Source organism: Pezoporus occidentalis, unplaced genomic scaffold, assembly GCF_034315485.1.
Source record: "Pezoporus occidentalis ecotype Australia unplaced genomic scaffold, CSIRO_AGI_Poc_V1 ctg221, whole genome shotgun sequence".
Taxonomy (NCBI): Eukaryota; Metazoa; Chordata; class Aves; order Psittaciformes; family Psittacidae; genus Pezoporus; species Pezoporus occidentalis.
Window position 1 is genome coordinate 860,711 of NW_026914084.1, and position 19,291 is coordinate 880,001.

Consider the following 19,291-nt stretch of genomic DNA (forward strand, 5'->3'; position numbering starts at 1 on the left):
GCAGCTGTCTGCATCTTTTCCAGAATTTAGAGTATCAAAATAAACCTTGAAAATCCCCTCAGAGGCGATGAAGTCTTTGGGGAAGAAAAGAAACATTCATCCTCTAGTTCAATGCTTTAGCATGATAATCTCATATTTGGGATACAGTCATCCTCTCCCCCTCTCCCCCAGCCTAAGATCAGCCACAGGATAGTCAGGCTGGAGTTTATTTATTTATTTGTTTAAAATGAGGACAGGCAAAAATAAATCAGTAAAATGTAATTTTACTGCTTCATTTCCAGGACAGGGCCCTGGTTATATAACAAAGCACGCAAAATATTTTGCTTTTTCCAAAATTCATCTTCCTCCTAAGCCATTTGTTCCTTAGGCTAAGAAGAGGAGAGACACAGAGTCTTTGCAGCCTGGAGAACCATTTATGCTGTTCTTTGTAGCAACCTTTTCCATACTTGAAATAATTACCCTGACTCCCCTCAATTATTTCTTCACTCCATTAAACAAATCCGTATCTTTTGATCTTTCCTCCCTGTTCATGCCAGGACAGCTTTTATGCAAAAGTGCAAACCACTGCATACATTAAACATGTATTGCAAGCTCTAGGCTTTCCAGGGGCATTAACTTGAGGCTGTATTGCCTGGCACAGATTGCACAAAGCAGTTCATTTTAGCTATTCCTATAAGGCTCCATACGATGTGTAACATGCTTGATCTTGTATGATCTGTATCTAGCACAGAACAGATTAAAGGAAAAATCCCAAAACACCACAGGTGAGGGGTATCAGAAAAAAAACCCAAACAAAACGTTAGAGATGTAGATTCCCTTTGTATCATAGAATCCCATACTGGTTTGGGTTGGAAGGGACCTTAAAGCACACCCAGTTCCAATCTTCCGCTAGACCAGGTTGCTCCAAGCCCCGTCCAACCTGGCCTTGAACACTGCCAGGGATGGGGCAGCCACAGCTTCTCTGGGCAGCCTGTGCCAGGGCCTCACCACCCTCACAGGGAAGAACTTTTTCCTCATGGCTGACCTAAATTTCCCCTCTTTCAGTTTAAAGCCATTCCCCCTTGTCCTGTCACTACATGCCCTTGTAAAAAGTCCCTCTCTAGATTTCTTGTAGGCCCCTTTTAGGTACTGGCAGCTGCTCTAAGGTCTCCCCTGAGCCTCCAAGATTGTTAAATGCTAATTGCCGAGTCCTCATTAAAACAAGTCTCATAGGACAATGTCCCCATAGAATGCCTTCCCACAAGTAAGGAGCCTGGGATCCATCAAAAGCAGCATCATTTTGTGCTTTACTTGACGTTCAACACTTCTGCCCCACCCCAAGCAGGCACATAGATCTGGGTCTTACTTGGAAGAGCTTCGATTAGATCAGACACAGGCCCCTGGCACAGCGGCTTCCTCACTGCCTCAAGGCTGATGCTTGGATAAGTGGAGGAGCACAGCTGGCCAGGGACAGGATGGGCATGGAGAAAGAAACACAACTGAGCAAGGGCAGGGAAGCTTGCGCAGGAAAGTTTAATATTAAGAGGCATGGAAGCCTGCGAAGTCTGGGGAGCCACATGAAAAGCAGGTGCCTGCCCAGGCATGCGGCTATCAGAGAAAGGATGGGAGGCACAGCACTGTAATTACACATCATCTTGTGACTGACGCGAATGCTGCCAGGAGCCAGCGAGCTGCAGCACCGAGCTGACTGCTCTCTCAAGACAAGTTGCAGAGAGCCACAAAGGGAAAGCAAGTGAATCAGCAAGGGGCACGTCAGTCTCCAAGCCGAGACTGACACCACGCTACTGGTGTGGTGCAGAATTATGTCAGGGTGAAGGTGATGCGCTGAGAGACGCTCCTTTGTTTATAAACACACCAGAGACAACCACGGAACTGTGGAAAGTCATTTTATTCCAGAATCTCATACACTCTGTCACAGACCATGCACTTAAGACTTTCCCCTTTGCAAATCTGCAGCCTCCAGGCCTAGGAGAGATGGGGCATCATCTCTTCATTTCTCACTGCAAGTACCCACATGCTAACTAAGAGTAAGGGCCCTGACAGCAGCTCACCAGGAGGCAGAAAGTAGCCACTTTCTTTCATAATTGCTTTTAAACATGTGGGAAAAGAAATCCATCTGACTTTAAGGATTAGCAGTGGAGCTCAGCAACAGTGAAACCCCACAGCTAAGCAAGTTGGTCCTCGCCCCATGGTTACAGGGAACAAGACTACAATCTCGTGGGAAGCATCCTTGAGAGCCCAGGCAGCAACCAACCAAACGCATGCTCTGGGCCTCTTACAATCAATTTGTCTCTGAGCAGCTCTGCCAGGAAGGTGGCTGGGAGCTGCCCTCTTCACATTCATCTTTAGGTCCTCCTGCTTTGTGCTATAGCTTTGACTAGGAAGGAGCCTAACCATAGGCGAGAGCCCTCCAGTGTGTTCATCACCACATGTACTGTGTTTAATACTGAAAGGATCCAGTTCGAAAGACGCTGTAACAGTCTGTCTGACCCACAGGCTGGGTACAGCATTATGTAAGCTTCCTGAAGATTTACCCTACTCCTTCTTCCTGGCCTCTGTTGCTAATTATGCCTGACCCTACTCTCGAAATACTCCTCGTTTCAGTGTCCCTGTGACACATTACATCTTTGGCCTCTGCTGAGACTGCCACTGCCAGGGCAGCTATTGCCCACTGGGGTGGCTGCCTGTAGAAGTGAGCATTTGCCTCCCGAGAACGGGCTTGTGGCTAGCTCAGAGGAGGACACAACTGAAGGGAAGAACTGATGGGAGTGATTCAAGTGAAGTGGAGCAAAGGCTACAGAAAAGGCAAAAAGGCAGCTTCAGTCTCCATTTGATACACAAATTGAGCTCAATAGCAGCAAGAAATGGCCGTAAAATATTAATTCATTAGGTTGCCAGGAAGAAGTAAAAGCATTCATGTGTAAAAAGAGATATGTATGTGACACAAGCCAGCTAAGACATTGGCTTCCTTCTGTTTGTGTCTCACCTTTCTTTGTTTCTATAGTTTTGATCATTCCAAACCATGCTCCTGCTCAACAACATTCTACGTGAAGACCACGGTATTGGAGTCAGCACCAAGTGAAGGGGTGAGATGACACTGAAGAAATGAACTTACAGGGAACTCCTGACAACCCACATATTTTAATATTTTTGTTGACCTTCAAGTAATTAAAAGAAAGGGGAATTTCCCCCAATAGCCCATAGGCTCCAAGTCTCATCTGTCTGCTTTTAGGCTAGGAAGGCTGACATCAGAAAGGCAGTGGAAAGCAGGGAAAGGAAGAGGGGAAGAAAATCTGGGAACCAGAGTGAAAAGCAATCAACAGCTGACCAACACTGACTGCTGCAAAACTTACAAAACACAGAATCATACAAATGAAACTTGTGTTAACCCTTTATACACTTACAGACTTTATATACACACACAGACTTCAAAGTATGCATCTGGCAGTCTAAAAAATACCAGTACCCTAAGGATTAAATAATTTAAAATGCAACGTTGCGTTATCACTGTATAGGAATACTATCTGACATCCTGGCTAAAATGGACGGATTGTCCAGGGATAGATGCTCCCTCCCTCATCTCACTAACACTGCCTCTAAAAAGAAAGCAAGGACTAAAGACTCCCCTCTGTAGTTCTACTCCTGAACACCTTGAAACTTCGCTGTCAAATGGGGGAAGCCCTGAGAGGAAGGGAAGAAAAGAGGATTCATGCTCTCTCCAAACTGCTGGTGCAGTACCTCCCTCCATTGGCGAGGGAGGATGGACAACAAGGGGGAAGAAGGTGCTAAAGGTGGGAAAAGGTATGTTTCTGTAATGACAACTGGTCTTTGAGAGAGACTCGGGAGGACACCTTCTCTCCCCCTCTTTGAAGTCAAGAGGCCAGAAGGCTTAATTAAAAGTACAGAAAGACTATGTGGCTAGTTCAGGAGACCAGCAGTGCTGCAGCTGCCCCCTGAAACCCATACCACGGTCAGCAGTGAATGGGAGGGCAGCTAAACGAGAACAGCTTGACAGCAACCATAAGCAGGAGTGGGCAGAACTGCATTACCAACAGATCCAAACAGAACAGGAAGGTGTGCCCTCGCCAGCTTTCCAAGAGTAATTGTAAACTGGGAGCACTGGAAAGTCAGCGCATGGGAATGAGGAAGGGGATGGACAGCCTCAGTTCTGAGGTGGCTGGGGAGGGAACTAAAACACACACTGAGAGCAGATGGCAAAGACAACATATCTCCAAATGCCATCTCTGCATATGTACCTTAATATCAGTGTATGAGACAGAAACTTGCTGATGACACCAGTTCAGTCCTGTCACCTTCACAGATATAAGGCTGGTGAGAACCTGGCTTACGTGTGCTTATCACAGAGCCCTTTGAGGCATGCAGTCCTGCTTCCACCCCCTATAAACCAGAACAGCCATAATCTCCCAGGGAAAAGATGAAAAAATAATCCCTGTTCCCATGTGTGTCTCCCACCCCTCCCCCATGATCAGCCTCTCTTCCTCTAGGCCAGAGGCATCCGATGAGCTGCCCTGTTCTCCATTCCCCAGGGCCATTCCCACCAGCAACATCCAGCAGATCTGGCTAGGCAGGAATGGCAAGCCCTGCTCCTTTGGCCTTGTAACACAGCCAGACCACAAAGGCTTCTTGCTCCCTTATGATGGCTTCAGTGAGAACTGCCCATACTGGAAGCTGTGTTGCAGCAGACTGGACAAGCCTCAGCCCTTATGCTGCCAAGGATGAGGTGGCTCTGTAGGAGCAGGATCCCTGGGCATTCTCCCGTTCCAAGCTCTACAGCCCTAAATACTGCCAGTGTCATCATTAACCTCTCAGAAATACAAAAAGCAACCCTATCCAAAACATCTCCCTCAGTCTGCCCTGCATGACTGGGTCAAAGGGACCAAAAAAGACCTAAAACCCCCCAAAATAAAGGAAGAGACAGTGTGGAACAGGAGGGAAAAAGAAACATGGGGCAAAGTCAGGGTGGAGGAAAGGATCTCAATGCAAGTCTGCTGAAATTGTCACTGGATTTACCAGCCCAGTTCCACCTTCTTCAAACCAAAATGGACTCAACTGTAGTAACTGCACTACAGGAAAAAAAAGTGCATAGTTTGGTTTGGTTTGTTTTTTTTTTTGGTAGACACTTAAAATATTGGCAGAATGGATGTGAGGATCTTAGAGCTGCAGTTTTAGCCTCTTTTCCATAGCCAATGGGTACCTGTTGGGACAGAGATGGTGGAAATGGACCAGTAGCACCAAGAAATTCAGTGGGAGCACCAACTCCACAGCAGGAAATAATAATGAACCAACAGGAGGGTAGGGTAGGGTGGGGTGGGTGGGTTAGGGGAGGGACAGGAAAGAGAAGAGAAAAAGAGAAAGAGAGAGAGATGGAGGAGACATATTTCGTGGTAATCAAAGTCCATTGTGGCTAAACCCTATCAATACTTCTCTAGGTAAGGCCCCATTATGTCTGCAGCAAGACCTCTGGCTCTGACAGAGAGCTGTAGAGAGTATAGCCCAACTCATCCACTTCTTCAGGGGTAAGCTCTGAAAACAAGTTCACCTTGGGGTTCAGAGCACTAGGGAGGACTCCTGCCTCCAAGTATCGGATCAACCCCTTCAGCGTCTGCAAGAAGCGATCAGCCAGCATGTCCTGGGACCAGTCGGACTCTTCTTGGCATAGGTGCAGGATGACATTGGTGAGCTGGCTGGCAGTGAGGTGACCCAGGGCTGGGTTTGATTTGCATATTGCTTTCAAGATCTTCAGGCATAAGCAACGGCAGCCAGAATCACACTGGTCCAGGGCCCGGAGGCGAGCTGTTTCTGCTGGCCGCAGGCTCAGTCGCCACAAATTGTCATTCTGGGCCAATCGATGGGGTTTGGCCACAAGGATGATGTCACCCAGAGTCAGGGATGGAAGGAAGTCAATATATAGATGTCGTTCTGGATCGTACTGGACTTCCAGTGTCAAATCAGCTGGGGGAGCTGCTGGACGGATCACGTAATCCAAGAGAGTCCCAATTGCTGGCCAGTTGATGGAACCAGCTACAACTTTCTCAAAGGTGTCTGCTACAGTTTTGGGGGAAAGGTAACCCCCCACCACACAGCGATCCCAGTAGCTGCTTCCACGTGGAAAGTACTCTGGGTTTTCCCGACGCACCAAGTAGAAGCCAGGAATGTTCATGATAGTGTCCTCCCCGGGGATGCATGACCACAGGTTCTGCTCCAGCATCAGAGGCACAATGAGCTGGATATGGTCAGCTGTCACTACCTTTCACAAGACAGAAAAGTTAGTAAGAACATGCTGTCCCTCGCCACACTCAGTTTTATCCCCCACCTTTAAATAGCCTTCTGTTCAAAGGAACCTGGAATAAGGATTCAGCTGTCTTCACCCTCCTCTCTGTATGGGATTCACTGCCTCCTTTTGTCAAAGGATGTTCTGAAGGACTATTTCCCATGATCAGGGGGATAACTCCAAGGTAAAACCCCAGCTAGTGCTTATACGGTATGTCCTACTTAGAAATCTTTAAATACTTCAGGACCTATCATGGACTGCATATAGATGACTCATTTTGCCTCCTATTACTCTAAGTCCACTCCTTGGATGTGAGATGCAGCTAACCCAGGGCACAGCAGCACATGATAATATAAAACAGGAAGCAGAGTATAGAGTTTCTAAACAAACTTAAATTGGCAAAGTTTAATTATCCCACTGTACAACCAGGTACTGCCCTCACCTGGTCTGCTATGTTGTTTGGAAAAAGGTCATTAACGATCCCTTTTCACCAATGTGATTAAGACCTCAGATCTAAGTTTCACTGGACCCTCGACACTCCGTTCCAGAGCTCTGACTCAAACAAAAAAGCGTGCCTCTGAATCACTCACTATAGCCATGGGCACCTTCACATCAGGAAGATATGCAGCAGGGGCTGCTGTCCAAGGGAAGACCTGTATGAATACACAGGAGTTCTAGGGGAATATCATGTATGTGGAAGGAGACAGAAGGGACTGAGAGAAAACACAGGTCTACCAGAGAAACAGCAAGATACAGCTAAAGGGAGGGTCAGAGGGGAAGGAAAGAAGGGCTGAGATAATCCAGAGAAATAAACCAGCAGAAAGCAAATGCTTTGCCAACAGTGCCAGAGCAGCCTGGTCATGCCTGTTCCAACAGTACTGCAGAAATAAATGCCTGGCTCCACTGTGGGAAAGGCGACACCAGGAGCCTTTTATTACAGAGGAATGCTGTGCTGACACAGCACTGCCAACAGGGAAGCCTGAGATGCCCCTGCCTTGTCAGCCTTCTGGATAATGACCTGTCATGCGGCCCCAGGAATTACCTGCAGATCATCATAGAGGCTGCCACTGAGGTACATGTCACGCAGGGGCATGTCCGGCAGCTTGGCACGTAGGAAGCTGCGCAGCTCAGCACAGATATCCACGGCTGCCTGCTTGGCCCGGGCCTGCTCATCTCCTGGGATAGCCACCTTCCTTCGATAATAAGCAAAAAGCTTTTCTTGCAGAGACAGGCGAAGGCGAGATTTTTTCAGGTCCACTTGACTCCTCTTGGCAGATGGCTTGGGCTTTGTGGGTCGGAAGAAGTCTGCAAGACAGAAGGAAAACTGTTGATCCTCTGCAGTGTCTCACCATGAAGTGATCTGCAGAAGAAAATCTGCAGTGCGAAGTGCAGCCTCCGAAGTCTCAGAAAGCTTTTAGCAGACATTTTGCATGCTTTACACAGGTACCAGTCAAAAGGGAGGTGCTGAGAAACTTCAAAAGATACTACTACAAGCAACAAACCAGATGAAAACAAGTTACTAGATTTGGAATTTAGCCAGAACAGACCAAGATTACTTCCTTGACATGACGTTAATGGTTATGTGGGCAGCACCCCAGTTCAATTTCATCAAAAATTCAGCACTGTTACCAGTTCAGAAGCTCTCAGCATGATGCCAGACCAGTGGATAAGACACTCTTCAACAACCATCACTATCTCACTATGTTTTTAACATTATAATGGATTTGGAATAAGATCAGAGGAGATCACACCACCGTGTAATGAAATAGTTGTTAGGAGCCTGACCAACACTTATCAGGATGATGAGGTGACAGACCTTGGGGCTAGCAGAGCTCAGGCCGTCACAGCCCCAAACGCAAACTTCCCTCAAGCTTTCACTGTCCAAAGAAAAGAGGACCCACTCTTAGGCACAATACAATGCTTCATGCTGCCGCCTGCATTACTAAGCAGTGTCTAACCTGCACACATTCTCTAAGCCCCTTTTTTGTCTGACTGGCTTCCTAAAGAAATGGCAGTGTTTCCATCTATCTTTCAGAATTCTTTTAACACAGACCAAGAGTTTCAGAAGTTATGAATGAGAACTACAGATCTAAGAGGTCATTGGAAGGGCTCTAGTACCTAACGGGTGCAGGAGAAAACCCAAGTCAGTGGCCCCATTAAGGCAATCAGCTGTCGCACAGTTGTTCGGCAACAGGCATTTGGCCACGCAGCACATGCAGAATGGCTGACCAAGCTGCACACAAACACATCTTGCCCAACCTCAGCAGCTGCTGTCTCTTGTCCCACTGGAGGCTTTGGACAGATCTGAGGTTTTGTGTGAAATGGAAATGGCCCACAAAACCACAGGGAACCAGACTTCATTGCCTGTTCATGAAACAAAAATCCCTTATTTTTCCATTTTAAGTTATTTTTAAGTCAAGAATGCAAGACACCATCATCAGTGGTTGTATTCCTCAATACTCATCTTTGGGGATTCTGATCAAATGATCTAAACCCCATTTAACACAGCTGCCTAGCTCTGCCTAATCCTCAGCAGAAAATCCACTGCCATCCTGAAGCTGACTTTCCTTCAGAGAATCTGGAAATCAAGTTAAAAGCTTGATCCTAATTTTTACTTTAAATCTCCAGGTATATCTCTCCTGAAGTGACCAGGGATAGAAGATAAAATCAGTGAGAAAAAACAAGCAAACACATACAACAAACACTGAGAGACTCTAAATTACTTACTATCCCACTCAGAAGGAGAATTGCAGGTCACTTTTCGTAGCCTGTTGAAGACTAACTTAGTGATAAACAGCACTAAACAGGCAAACAGCATTACAGAAATTATTAGGAAAATGGTAGAAATAACACTGAAAATACTGTTATAAAACGCTAGTACGTTCACAATTTGCATATTCCCCTCTTAAAAAACAACCCACAAACAAACTGGAATGGTCTAAAAAAGCAACAAAGAGCTTGAAAGGAGTGGGATGTTTTTTTATCAGGAAAGATTGCCCAGGTAAGTATTCAGCTTGAAAGATAAAAGACTGAGGAAGAATAAAGCTCAAAACCATAAGAGGAATTAAGAATGCAAACAGATGACTATTATTTACTACTTTCCAACCTGACTTTTAATTCTTGAAGTTACCAACAGACTTGTTTAAAAGAAAATATCAAATCCCTGAGCTAGACAGAGCATTCTTTTTCCTGTGACCCTTTAAATGAATACAAGGTTTACAGGCCTGGACAACTCTGTAATGCAGAAGTATCCCCCTGCTCCTTACCCGTGTCTGCAGCTGAAGGATCAGTGGGAAGGGTCTGCAGGGAACGGCTGAGGCTAGTCTTCATGTCCTGGGTCAGTAAGCGTGAGGAGGAGCCCAGCCAGTTTGGCTCTTCCCAGCTCCTCTTTCCCGACTGGCTCAAGCGAGTGGGGCTGCTGGGAGCACTGATTGCCCGGTCATACATCTAAAGAAACATCAGCAGGCACAGTTTGAGTCGTTAAGAGCCTATCACTTGCATTTTATCCAGCCTAGCACCAGCATCCTGGGGGCTTTTCCCATTCCCTCTTTCCAGCACCCCGGTGCCCCCGTGGCTCACCCGTTTGACAGCCAGCGTGGCGATGCCCAGCATGGCAGCTCCACCCACACCCAGCACAAGCCGAGCATTGGACAGCACAAAGTCAATGGCTGTGCCGATGCCGTTGTCATCTTTCTTCCCTTTGCGCTGCCCAGCGCCCGCCATCTCACCTGGAAGGAGCAGAAGCATTAAGCAAACAGGTCAAAACACACAACCCCAACAGTTCACTCCCTTCTCCTCCACTCCATGCTCACAGCTCTTGGGCTGCTAGCATGTAGCCATAGGAAGGGACTACCTAATTCTGCAGCCTCTTTAATTATCTTCCCTCAGAAAGCTGCTTATTCTCAGACATGATAACAGTATTGATCAAGCTCTGCAATGACAGCATTTCTTTTGCTTTCAGCTCCGTTTCTAACCTGGAGAAAGATATCCCAGATTTGATGCGGGGCTTCTAATCAAAGCAGGGAGCCTACAAGGATGCTGAGAAGGACTCTGCATCAGGGACTGTAGTGATAGGACAAGGGGCAATGGGTTTAAACTAAAGGAGGGGAAGTTCAGGTTAGATATAAGGAAGAAGTTCTTTACTGTGAGGGTGGTGAGGCACTGGAACAGGCTGCCCAAAGAAGTGGTAAATGCTCCATCCCTGGCAGTGTTCAAGGTTGGACGTGGACCAGAGCAAGCTGGTCTAGTGTGAGGCATCCCTGCTCATAGCAGGGGGTTGGAACTAGGTGATCTTAAGGTCCTTTCCAAGACAAACCATTCTATGATTCTATAACTGTGCAATCACCTAATGCTTTTTAAAAAAGAAAGTAACACTTGAGCAATATTTTGCAATAAAATCCTGTCTATTATGTAAAACTCTAAGACCATTCAGGTCTTTTAAACCTGGGCTTCTCAAACAAAGCACGGTGCTTTTTATGCTAATTTACTTTCTTATTCTAATGCATGTAGTTTTGCTCACAGACAAGGCAATGCAGGGATGGTCAACTGCGTACCCATAACAAATCAGAAGCTTCAGAGAATCCACTCCCAGAATCAGTTTTTAGACAATGAACCTTAATGTTTTCTTACATGCGTACTTTTATTTCCCACTTAACCTCATCTTGATGTTTAACTTTAAAGAGTCTCCCTGGCGAATGACATGTGTAAAACACACTTTGCCACCGCTATACCCATACAGGGGTCCTCAGTCAAACGGCATGAAAACACCACGAAACTCCCACAATCTGAATCAAAATCTGTTTTCTAAGCCAGTGCCAAAAGCTCAGACTCTGCCCGACTTGGGTAGTTTAAAACTGTCCTTAGGTCTTTCTAAGACCAAGCTTAAACCTCAGTCTGAATGAACCGGGATGAACCAGGAACCCAATCACTCTTCATCCCTAGGCAGAAAAAATGCACTTTCACAAAGCTAACCGTAACAGCAATGCAAAGAACACGGTTGTATCACTGTAAATGACCTACCTGTGACCTAATGCATTTGTAACGAGGAGAGCCCTTCTGCTGTGCCTGTGAAGGCACCTTCCGGGCTTCTTCAAGGCAATGGTGGTCAGGGAGCGTTAATCATCTCTTTCGGTTGGCGAGGGTATTTGGAAGGAAGATGGCAGTGGGGCCAAAAGGAACTATAGGGACTCTCTAGACCAGGCCCCCGAGCTTGCTCTGCAGGAAAGCTTGCCCCTTCTCCAACTGCCTTTCCTTGTCCTCCAGCCGCTGTAGCCCCTGGTTCTTGCGGAACTCGCGGCGAATGAAAGCCAGGTAGAAATCCCGGTCGGTGTAGCGCAGCCCACGACCCTGGCGCAGCAGAGCGCGGTAGAGGTTCAGCACAGCCTGCCGGGACCACGCTGCCATGGGGGATGTTCGCGGGGACGGCAACCTACAGAGAAGTGATCCCAGTCAGCTTTTCCCTCCCAGAGGGACGGAACCGTCTAACGGCGCGCCGCGGATAACGGGCTCTCTGATGGGACCCTGCTGAGGCTGCGGGGGGCCGCCCGCAGCCCCCGCTCCCCGCCGAGGCCCCGCACCCGGGCGTACCCCACACTGGCCCCTGAAGCCCGGCGCCGCGCACTCACCGTGCCGGACCAGGCCCTCACGGCAACCGCTGCCCACCGGCGGACCCCACCGCCGCCGCCTGCCTCCCGGCACCGCTGCCGGGGTCACCCACCAACATGGCCGAGCCGCTTCCGGAGCACGACCCCGGCCTCCGCCAATCATCGAGCGAGCTCGCCGGGGCCCAAACCGTCCCTTCCGGCCGCCGCTGTGGCAGCGCGGCGCTGGCTCCCCCTACCGGCCGGGCGCCGCGCAGTGCTTGCCGCCGTACGGGAGGCTGCCCCCTGCCGGCGGGGAGCGGGACTGCCCCCCTCCAGGTCCCGGTTGGGGTTGGGGCTGGGGTCGGGGCGGGCTGGGTTTGAGGGGAGCGTGTGCTTCAGGGGGTGACAGCTTCGTGGTGAGGCGGCGGGGACACCCTGAAAGGCTGTGGGGAAGGGCTGAGGGCACGAGTGAGACCCCGCGGTGCGGCTCGGAGGGGCCCAGGCTGGCCGGGGACAGGCCAGGGTGGAGCAGTCGGGCTGTACTGCCATGGAGGGACTCGTTAGCAGCCTGGGCTTCGTGTGCTGCGGTGAAATGGGCTGGGTTGTTGGCCTTGCCTGCTCCGTGTGCCCTCAAGCGCGCTTCCCGTGGCCCGGAACGGCGCTAATAGGGCTTTTCCGTTCATTGCTCTGCATCTGACAGGCCTAAATGCCATCAAACGGCCTCGTGTGAGCAAGGAGGGGAGTTCAGCACACTGCAGCATCGTGTCAGCAGCCATAGCACAGGCTGTTGCGGTCGCTGCTGGCTGCGCATGGTAATGTGGGGTAAGTAGAGCAGGTTTCTTCGGTTCTTCAGTCTGAAGGTACCTCCGACTACCCTGATGCTTTTTACTGAATAACTAACCAAATTCAGGCTCCTTATCTTTACTTCCAAGGAACCCCAAGACCTGGTCTAGAAGTGTCTAGGGCTCTGGGAGAAGGGCGGTAGTTGGCAGCTTCTGCAGGGTCTGCCTGAGGAGATGGAAGGAGCCTCCTGAAGCCAGGTCCTTCTGCCCCTCTGTCAACGTGCAAATCCTCCTTTTCCATCCTTGCCTCTACCTTATTCCTACTCTTCAGAGTAATGATTCTTCCTTAGCCACCTCCTCCTCCTCCCCAGATCCTACCAAAATACGAAACATTACCACATGTGTCATACCTTTTCTGGTGGAGAGGGTGAGAGAAATAACAAACCGTGTGTGACAGAGGAGAGCCACATCACTTCATGCACTTCTCATGCATCAGATATGACAGTGATAGAATTGAACAGGAAGAAAACCAGAAGCTCCGGACTGGCTTGGTCTGTGCCAATCTCCTTTTATTCATTTCCTTTCCGAGATAAACAACCCCAATCATCTTGATCTCTCTTTGTGAATGAGTTTGCCATGCACCTAATCAGCCCTTTCTGAGAAAGGCTTACTTGAACTGCAGAGAGTATTCCCAGAGAGGCCACGCTAGTGATTTACATAATAACATTATCATATTTTCCATATTATTCTCCCCTTATTCCTTCTGCATGCTAATATTTTGTGTGTGCTGGGTTGGTTTTTGGTCTTTTTTTTTAAGCTGCAGCTACTCACAGAACCAGGGCTTGTGTGACATCCAGATCCCTTCGTGAGCTGCTAAAGACCATCTGGAGCTTAGTAATACTTACGTGCGATTTGTTTTCTTCTTTCTGACTTTGCACGTGCCCAGTTAAGCCTTGGCAAACATGTAGTGTTGCCCATTTGCCACATTACTGCTTTCACTTACAGTCCTTTCTGATCTCCTCAAGAGTCCATAGCTTTGAGTCATCTCTTAAAAATGTTTGGTATATTGCTCATCTTTGTTTCCAGATCGTCAGGTCATATACTGAGCTATCCAGGACCTCAGAGGCAGCGCTCGCATTCCCCACCCTTCTGCCAGAATGAAAATCAATCTTTGAACCTTCCTCCCAGCTTCCTGCCTCCTCTTTGGGTTGTTGATCCACAGAGATACTACACTCCTCACAACAAGGCTCTGTCACCTCTGGGCAGGTACGCCGATGAGCCCAGACCCAGATCTCAAGTCTGGATCAAAACCCATGCAGCTGCGTGCAGCAAACCCCTGATGCACTTACAGACCTGATCCTCTCCTTGTTGCCTTCCTGCTATGGCAGCCTAGGACTGCAGGCCTCCACAAGCTCCCCCTCCCCAGCCTGGCCCCCTTGGGTTGTGCCTGTTTTAGTGGTGTTCTTTGTTTCCCCCCACCCCGGCTGGCCGCCAGCTCCTGGGCCCCTTGCCAGCAGCTTTGTGTGCGTGTTGTCAACTCCTCCAGCCACTGCCCTAGCCCCCCCGGAAACCACTCTCTCTGCCCACTTCCTGATGTGTTTCTCAACCTGGTCAGCTCCTCTGCTGACCCACCACACGCATCCATGCTGGTGGGGACCCAGCCAGCATCCCCAAAGTCCTGCTGCCCAGTTGGGATGCTGTCCCTGCTGCCCTGTTTCCTGCAGAGCCTATTGCCTGATGGCTTCTTTGCCCATCACCCCACTGGGAATGGGGTGCTCCCATGACTCCAGCCTGTGTCCGTGCAAGAAAGGGAATTTACTTGCCCCTATGGGGTGAGGTGCAGGCGGAGAGGAGGGAACACAGCTTAGCTGTGCACCTGGAGAACAATAATGGCCTTTGTTTCCCCAAAGGACTATGTGATCTTGTGAAATACCAAAGGCAGGACGGGTGACAGGGCACAATAACCCATGTTGTTACCCTGGGTAAGGCACAGACACATCCTTCCATTCCCTGCCTCCCTGGGAGCCTCTGGAGCTGCCACTCCTCTGCCTATATTCTCATGCTTGCAGCCAGTCGTCTTCTTCAAGTGGCTCCTGCAGTGGGCTCTGATGGCCACCAAAAGCAGCAGCCACCTCTGAGCCCAGCTTGCCGTCTCTGCTCTTGGGAGTCAAGTGCCATCTCCAGGGCTTCCCGTCACCCATTTTCAGGGGCAGGACCATTCCCAGCAGGGAGCAGGGCATCCCCTGGGCAGCAGGAAGGTGAACATGACCCACAGAGCAAATGGCATCTTGGAGGGGCTCTGCAGGGTCACAGAGCTGTGCTTGGAAACAGAACTCTGGCATCTTACAGGAGCCAGAAAACAATCCCCAAACATGTGAGGGAACATGGTTAGTGACTCACAAATGCCATCTGAGCTTGAGCTTAATACCCTTAATATCTAGTAATAAATGGACATGGCCAGAGGCCTTTTGCCTAACTGTTCCACAGCTCTCCCTTGCATTGCAGTCCTATTTCTTTACTTTTTCTCAAGCAATCACGAAGAATAATGGCATTCAGGCTCCTGTTCTCCAGCTGCAAGGAGCCAGAAGGGGCAGAGGACCAACGGTGGCTCTGGTGGCACCTTTCAAGGGACATTCCTGATTTACAGCCAAGACCTACATTTTAGTAACAGAGAGTAACTAGCCACACTTAGGGTGTATTTTTGCCAGGGAGAAAGAAAAGGAAAGGTTCCCAGCCCTGCTGCTGCTGAAGTGGGGCTTTTCAGCTCCTCATCCTCCAGCCCTGCAGTCCAAGGAGCTGCAAACATTGCCAGTGGTGAGCAGTCTCCTGTTCAATGCAGAGCTGCTAGTGCTGCGAGGGTCTGCACTGATGGTCACTGAAGAAGCTCAGTTTTACCTAACAATTTAAAATGCTGCTGGGGTATTTTTGCCATTGGTCCTCGTTCACCTTCATTCTCAGCACAACTCCTGTTTCTTCAGCCAAATTTCTCTGTGACTGGGTTTGTTTGGGACTTCTTTTTATTTATTGCCTCCCCCCCTTCCCATTTTTCACCAGCTGTGTGCTGCAGGTTTCCAGAGCCATTCAGAGACCCTGTTTTTGTAAGCGCTGTTATCCTTGCAGTTTTGCATCACTCTGACAGCCTCATGGGCTTTCTGAAGCAGAAGTGTCTGCAGAGAGCTGAGAGCTTGCAGCTGGTGGCACCATTCCCCCCTGAGCAAGGGTCCACGTGCTGACCACAGGCTTTGTGTGCTCCTCCACCTGCTGCATGCTGCAGTGAGGTCCTCCCAGCATGAACATGGGATTCAATTTGTGTAAGGGGTATCTGGACCCTCAGCATCATGTAGGCTTTGTTCCCATGTATATACATACAGCCTGAGAAGGCAGAGCTGCTATATCCTGCTGCTTCTCTTCTTTTTCTAGGTGAAAGTACCTATCGCATGTCTTGTCCCATTAAGTCACGGGTGCTTAGATTTATTTCTGTCCCATTTGGGGAAATCTGTCTGGTTTTGGTTCTGCAAGAGTTTGACAGTTACTTGTGGGTAACAGTTTGAGTCAAATGCTTTAAAAACACTGGGAACCAAACAGAAGTGGGTAAATGTTTTCTACATTCTTTTATTTTTGTGTATGTGCCTGGTTCTTACTAAGCGTCTGAGGGGAAAAAATAAAAAAGATATGAGTGTTGATTTGTTGCTCTCTCTTTGGAAAAGGTCCAGACTGTAGAACAGGGCTAAAATGCCAGGAAACAGTTTGCTGCATAGAGGCAGGCTTATAATATTTGATTTTATGCGTTCTCTGGGTAACATATTTTCTTTGAGATCCCAGAGAAGTCATTTCAGATCTTTATTCAGCACAGCCTCCTTGGTCTTCTTCTCAGTTTTCCTTATTTTTAGAAAGGTGAAGTGTGGTTCCCAAATTAAATCGTTACTGGGATGGACTCCAGCCAAGAAGATCCACGACTCAAGCCATAAGGCACAAGAAACATAGGAGCAAAACAATGGAGTTTTATTTTGCATTTCATTTGGCAGGGTGAGGAGAGAGATGGCTCTGAAAGATTTGTATTCTTGCGTAGCTCTAATGAATTTCAAAAGATGGTAATGACTATTTTCTCTTCTCACTTTGCTTAAGAAATAAAAGCACACCCAGAAACACTGGAAATGTCAGGACTGCCAAATTTTCCCTAGTTCCAAGTAAGGGTTTGTGTTTGGTGCTCTCAGGGATGCTTACAGTAGCATTAGCTGAAGTGGACTGATCCTTTACCCTTTTGCTGAACGTGCTTGTCCCTGCTGCAGCTACAAAGGCAAAGCTTGCAGCAGCCTGGCCCCAAGCCAGGCTCCTCTCCCCAGTGTGCATGCATTACATCCCTTATGTCAGCCTCTCAACTCAGTGACCTGGAGCACTTTCCCTGGATGGGACAGTTCTGCATGGCTCCTCTGAGGTTGGTTTGCCCTGCAAAGCTTGCTACAGGGTGAAGGTCCAGCACAGCCAGGGTATGAGCGTACCCATGAGCCACAGAAACATGTGCCAGTGCCAGGAAACAAGAATATGCCTCCCTTCAGCCATGGCTATGGCCAGATCTTCTGTGACGTGGCGCCGTGGAAATGCAGGGCAGCTGGTGCCTGCAGCTGGGGGCACGTGAGCGTGAAGCCATTTGCTGGTGACGCTCTCCAGGGCTGGGGTGACTCTGTCCCTGGCTGCTCCATGGGCCACCTGCCAGCCAGGCGGGACCTCACTGCTTCCCCAGCTGAGCCACTAAAGCAGCGAGATTTAGAAGTAATGATATTCAACTGAACTAATAATTAAAAATTAACTGTCCCTGCTAAACAGCATATTAAGCTGTGCCCTTACACTGGGAACAAATGTATCTGAGCAACGAAAACAAACAGCCAGCAAGCCAGGCTCTTGGTATCCTCTCTCCAGCTTTCTAAAAGGTGCTGTAAGCTTATATTGAAGTCACTTAGTTTCCCAGCACCATGGTGTTTGGAAACAGCATGTCCTTTCTCTGATAGGCTAATCTGCTGCAGGCATTGATGTGGAATCAGCCAGAGCCAGCCCCTCTGGAAGCCAGACTGAGGGTCTGCCACAGACCTGGTCCGCACCGAGCACTGGTGCACTGGGCATCCCTGACATAGAGGGAGAGCTCAGGAGAAACAGCTTATTCCCAGGCAGGTCATGCTAGAGCATCTCTCCATGTAACACATGCTGGGGTACTGAAACTCTGCAAAACACATGGGATTTACTTGGAATTGGATGGCTTGCACACTCCTGGTTCAATACGGTCTTAAGGCTCCATTTCCATAACCAGGGTGCATGCACCAAGATCCCTTTTGATGTCTTGAGGGACTCTCCAAGAGATGGTATATAAGGCTGGCAGTGGAGCCACGTGTCCATCTCACTCAGCTGACTGTCAGCACTGAACCTGCAAATGAAGGTCTCTATCGCAGACTGATCTGTGGGAGATTCAACTCCTTGCTCACAGAGGAACTTTGAACTTCCACAGCAGAAGCTTGGGCTTTGCAGGGAAAAAAGACCTGGATTCTCTCAATGCCTTTTTTTAAAGCCTCGCAAGAAACTCAAGAAATGCCATTTATATTTCTTCTTAAAATAATGTTAGTGCCAGTAAAAGATTTCGTGCTGGAGGCAAAGAAAAATAACATGGGAGAACCTTCTAACCTAGTCAACTCTCATTTCTTAAACCGTCTCACTGAATTATCACTGGCCTAAGCTTATATTCGTCTCTTCCTCTCTTGAAAAATCTGAAGTTCAGGCATTCTGGCAATCATCTATTTTTAGATTATCCCCTACTTGGGCACAAAAATACAGCTATCACTAAGAACATTAAAAATTCCTAATAGAAAATTTTAATTGCTAATTTTGGGTAGCATGTTTATTCCAGGCCCTTTGTTCCAGAGACAGAAGCAACAGAAAAGTGTTAAGCAATGCACAGTGCAAGTCTCAGGCTTGATGGAGACCCTTCCCCAAGAGGAGAACTGAAAACATCAACTGATGTTGAAGAAAGAAGGAAGAGCATATGTGCTGGATCTAATGACTGTAAGGAAATAACCTATGATGTTTACAGTCACTATCTCCAAATGGGACCAGGAATGAACCAGAAGTACAAGACACTTGAAAAGGTGAAAAGTGAAAGAGCTGCCAATGGCACGTGAGCTTGTGAAAGGCCTTTTCCAAAGGCACTGCTGAGGCCAGATGATTCGGAGGATTCAGAGCAGGACCAGGCTTTGATACTGAGTAATGGGAACAGCCAAAATTACATTAGACAGGTTTAAAAATAAGGTAAAACAAGGTCACGTTCTTTCGTGCGTCGTGCCCAAAGTCAGCCACCAGAGAGACGCTTCTGCAGTGGAGAGGTTTAATTTGGGGCTCCAGGGTTTCCACAGCTTTACTTGAAAAAGTGGATGCATCCAAAGGAGGGAAGATGGTCACAAGGGACCATTTCATGAGTGTTGATGCTGATTCCCACATTAACTAGCTCTTCTGAGAGCCACTTGGCAGCCATCATTTCCCCCTCATGTGCCTTTATGTGCTCATACTTGCACATTACACAGAAGATTAAGTCTGACCTGGACCCACAAAACCAGGAATCACTCCCCAAACCAGCCAGGCTCCCCCTCACAACC

At 48.5% G+C, this 19,291-nt stretch overlaps 2 protein-coding genes across 3 annotated transcripts; both read right to left on the bottom strand.

Annotated features, from left to right (window-relative positions):
• Window positions 1-5,353: 5,353 nt before the first annotated feature.
• MIEF1 (mitochondrial elongation factor 1) lies at window positions 5,354-11,445 on the bottom strand. Of its 2 annotated transcripts, XM_062620536.1 has the most exons (6): window positions 11,312-11,445; window positions 9,872-10,020; window positions 9,559-9,739; window positions 9,020-9,091; window positions 7,335-7,597; window positions 5,354-6,268 (listed from the first exon to the last, which is right to left on the bottom strand). In XM_062620536.1, the coding sequence occupies exons 2-6, from the start codon at window positions 10,013-10,015 to the stop codon at window positions 5,462-5,464; spliced, it is 1,467 nt and encodes a 488-aa protein (XP_062476520.1). In that variant the 5' UTR covers window positions 10,016-10,020; window positions 11,312-11,445; the 3' UTR covers window positions 5,354-5,461. The 2 variants fall into 2 exon arrangements, with proteins under 2 accessions (XP_062476520.1, XP_062476519.1); XM_062620535.1 differs by lacking the exons at window positions 9,020-9,091; window positions 11,312-11,445 and having other exon boundaries at window positions 5,355-6,268.
• A 32-nt stretch (window positions 11,446-11,477) lies between these two features.
• Window positions 11,478-12,033, bottom strand: LOC134164598 (mitochondrial ribosome and complex I assembly factor AltMIEF1). The gene is made up of 2 exons (XM_062620563.1): window positions 11,917-12,033; window positions 11,478-11,720 (listed from the first exon to the last, which is right to left on the bottom strand). Exon 2 carries the CDS (start codon window positions 11,693-11,695, stop codon window positions 11,483-11,485), a length of 213 nt encoding a protein of 70 aa, XP_062476547.1. The 5' UTR covers window positions 11,696-11,720; window positions 11,917-12,033; the 3' UTR covers window positions 11,478-11,482.
• Between the last annotated feature and the right edge of the window lie 7,258 nt (window positions 12,034-19,291).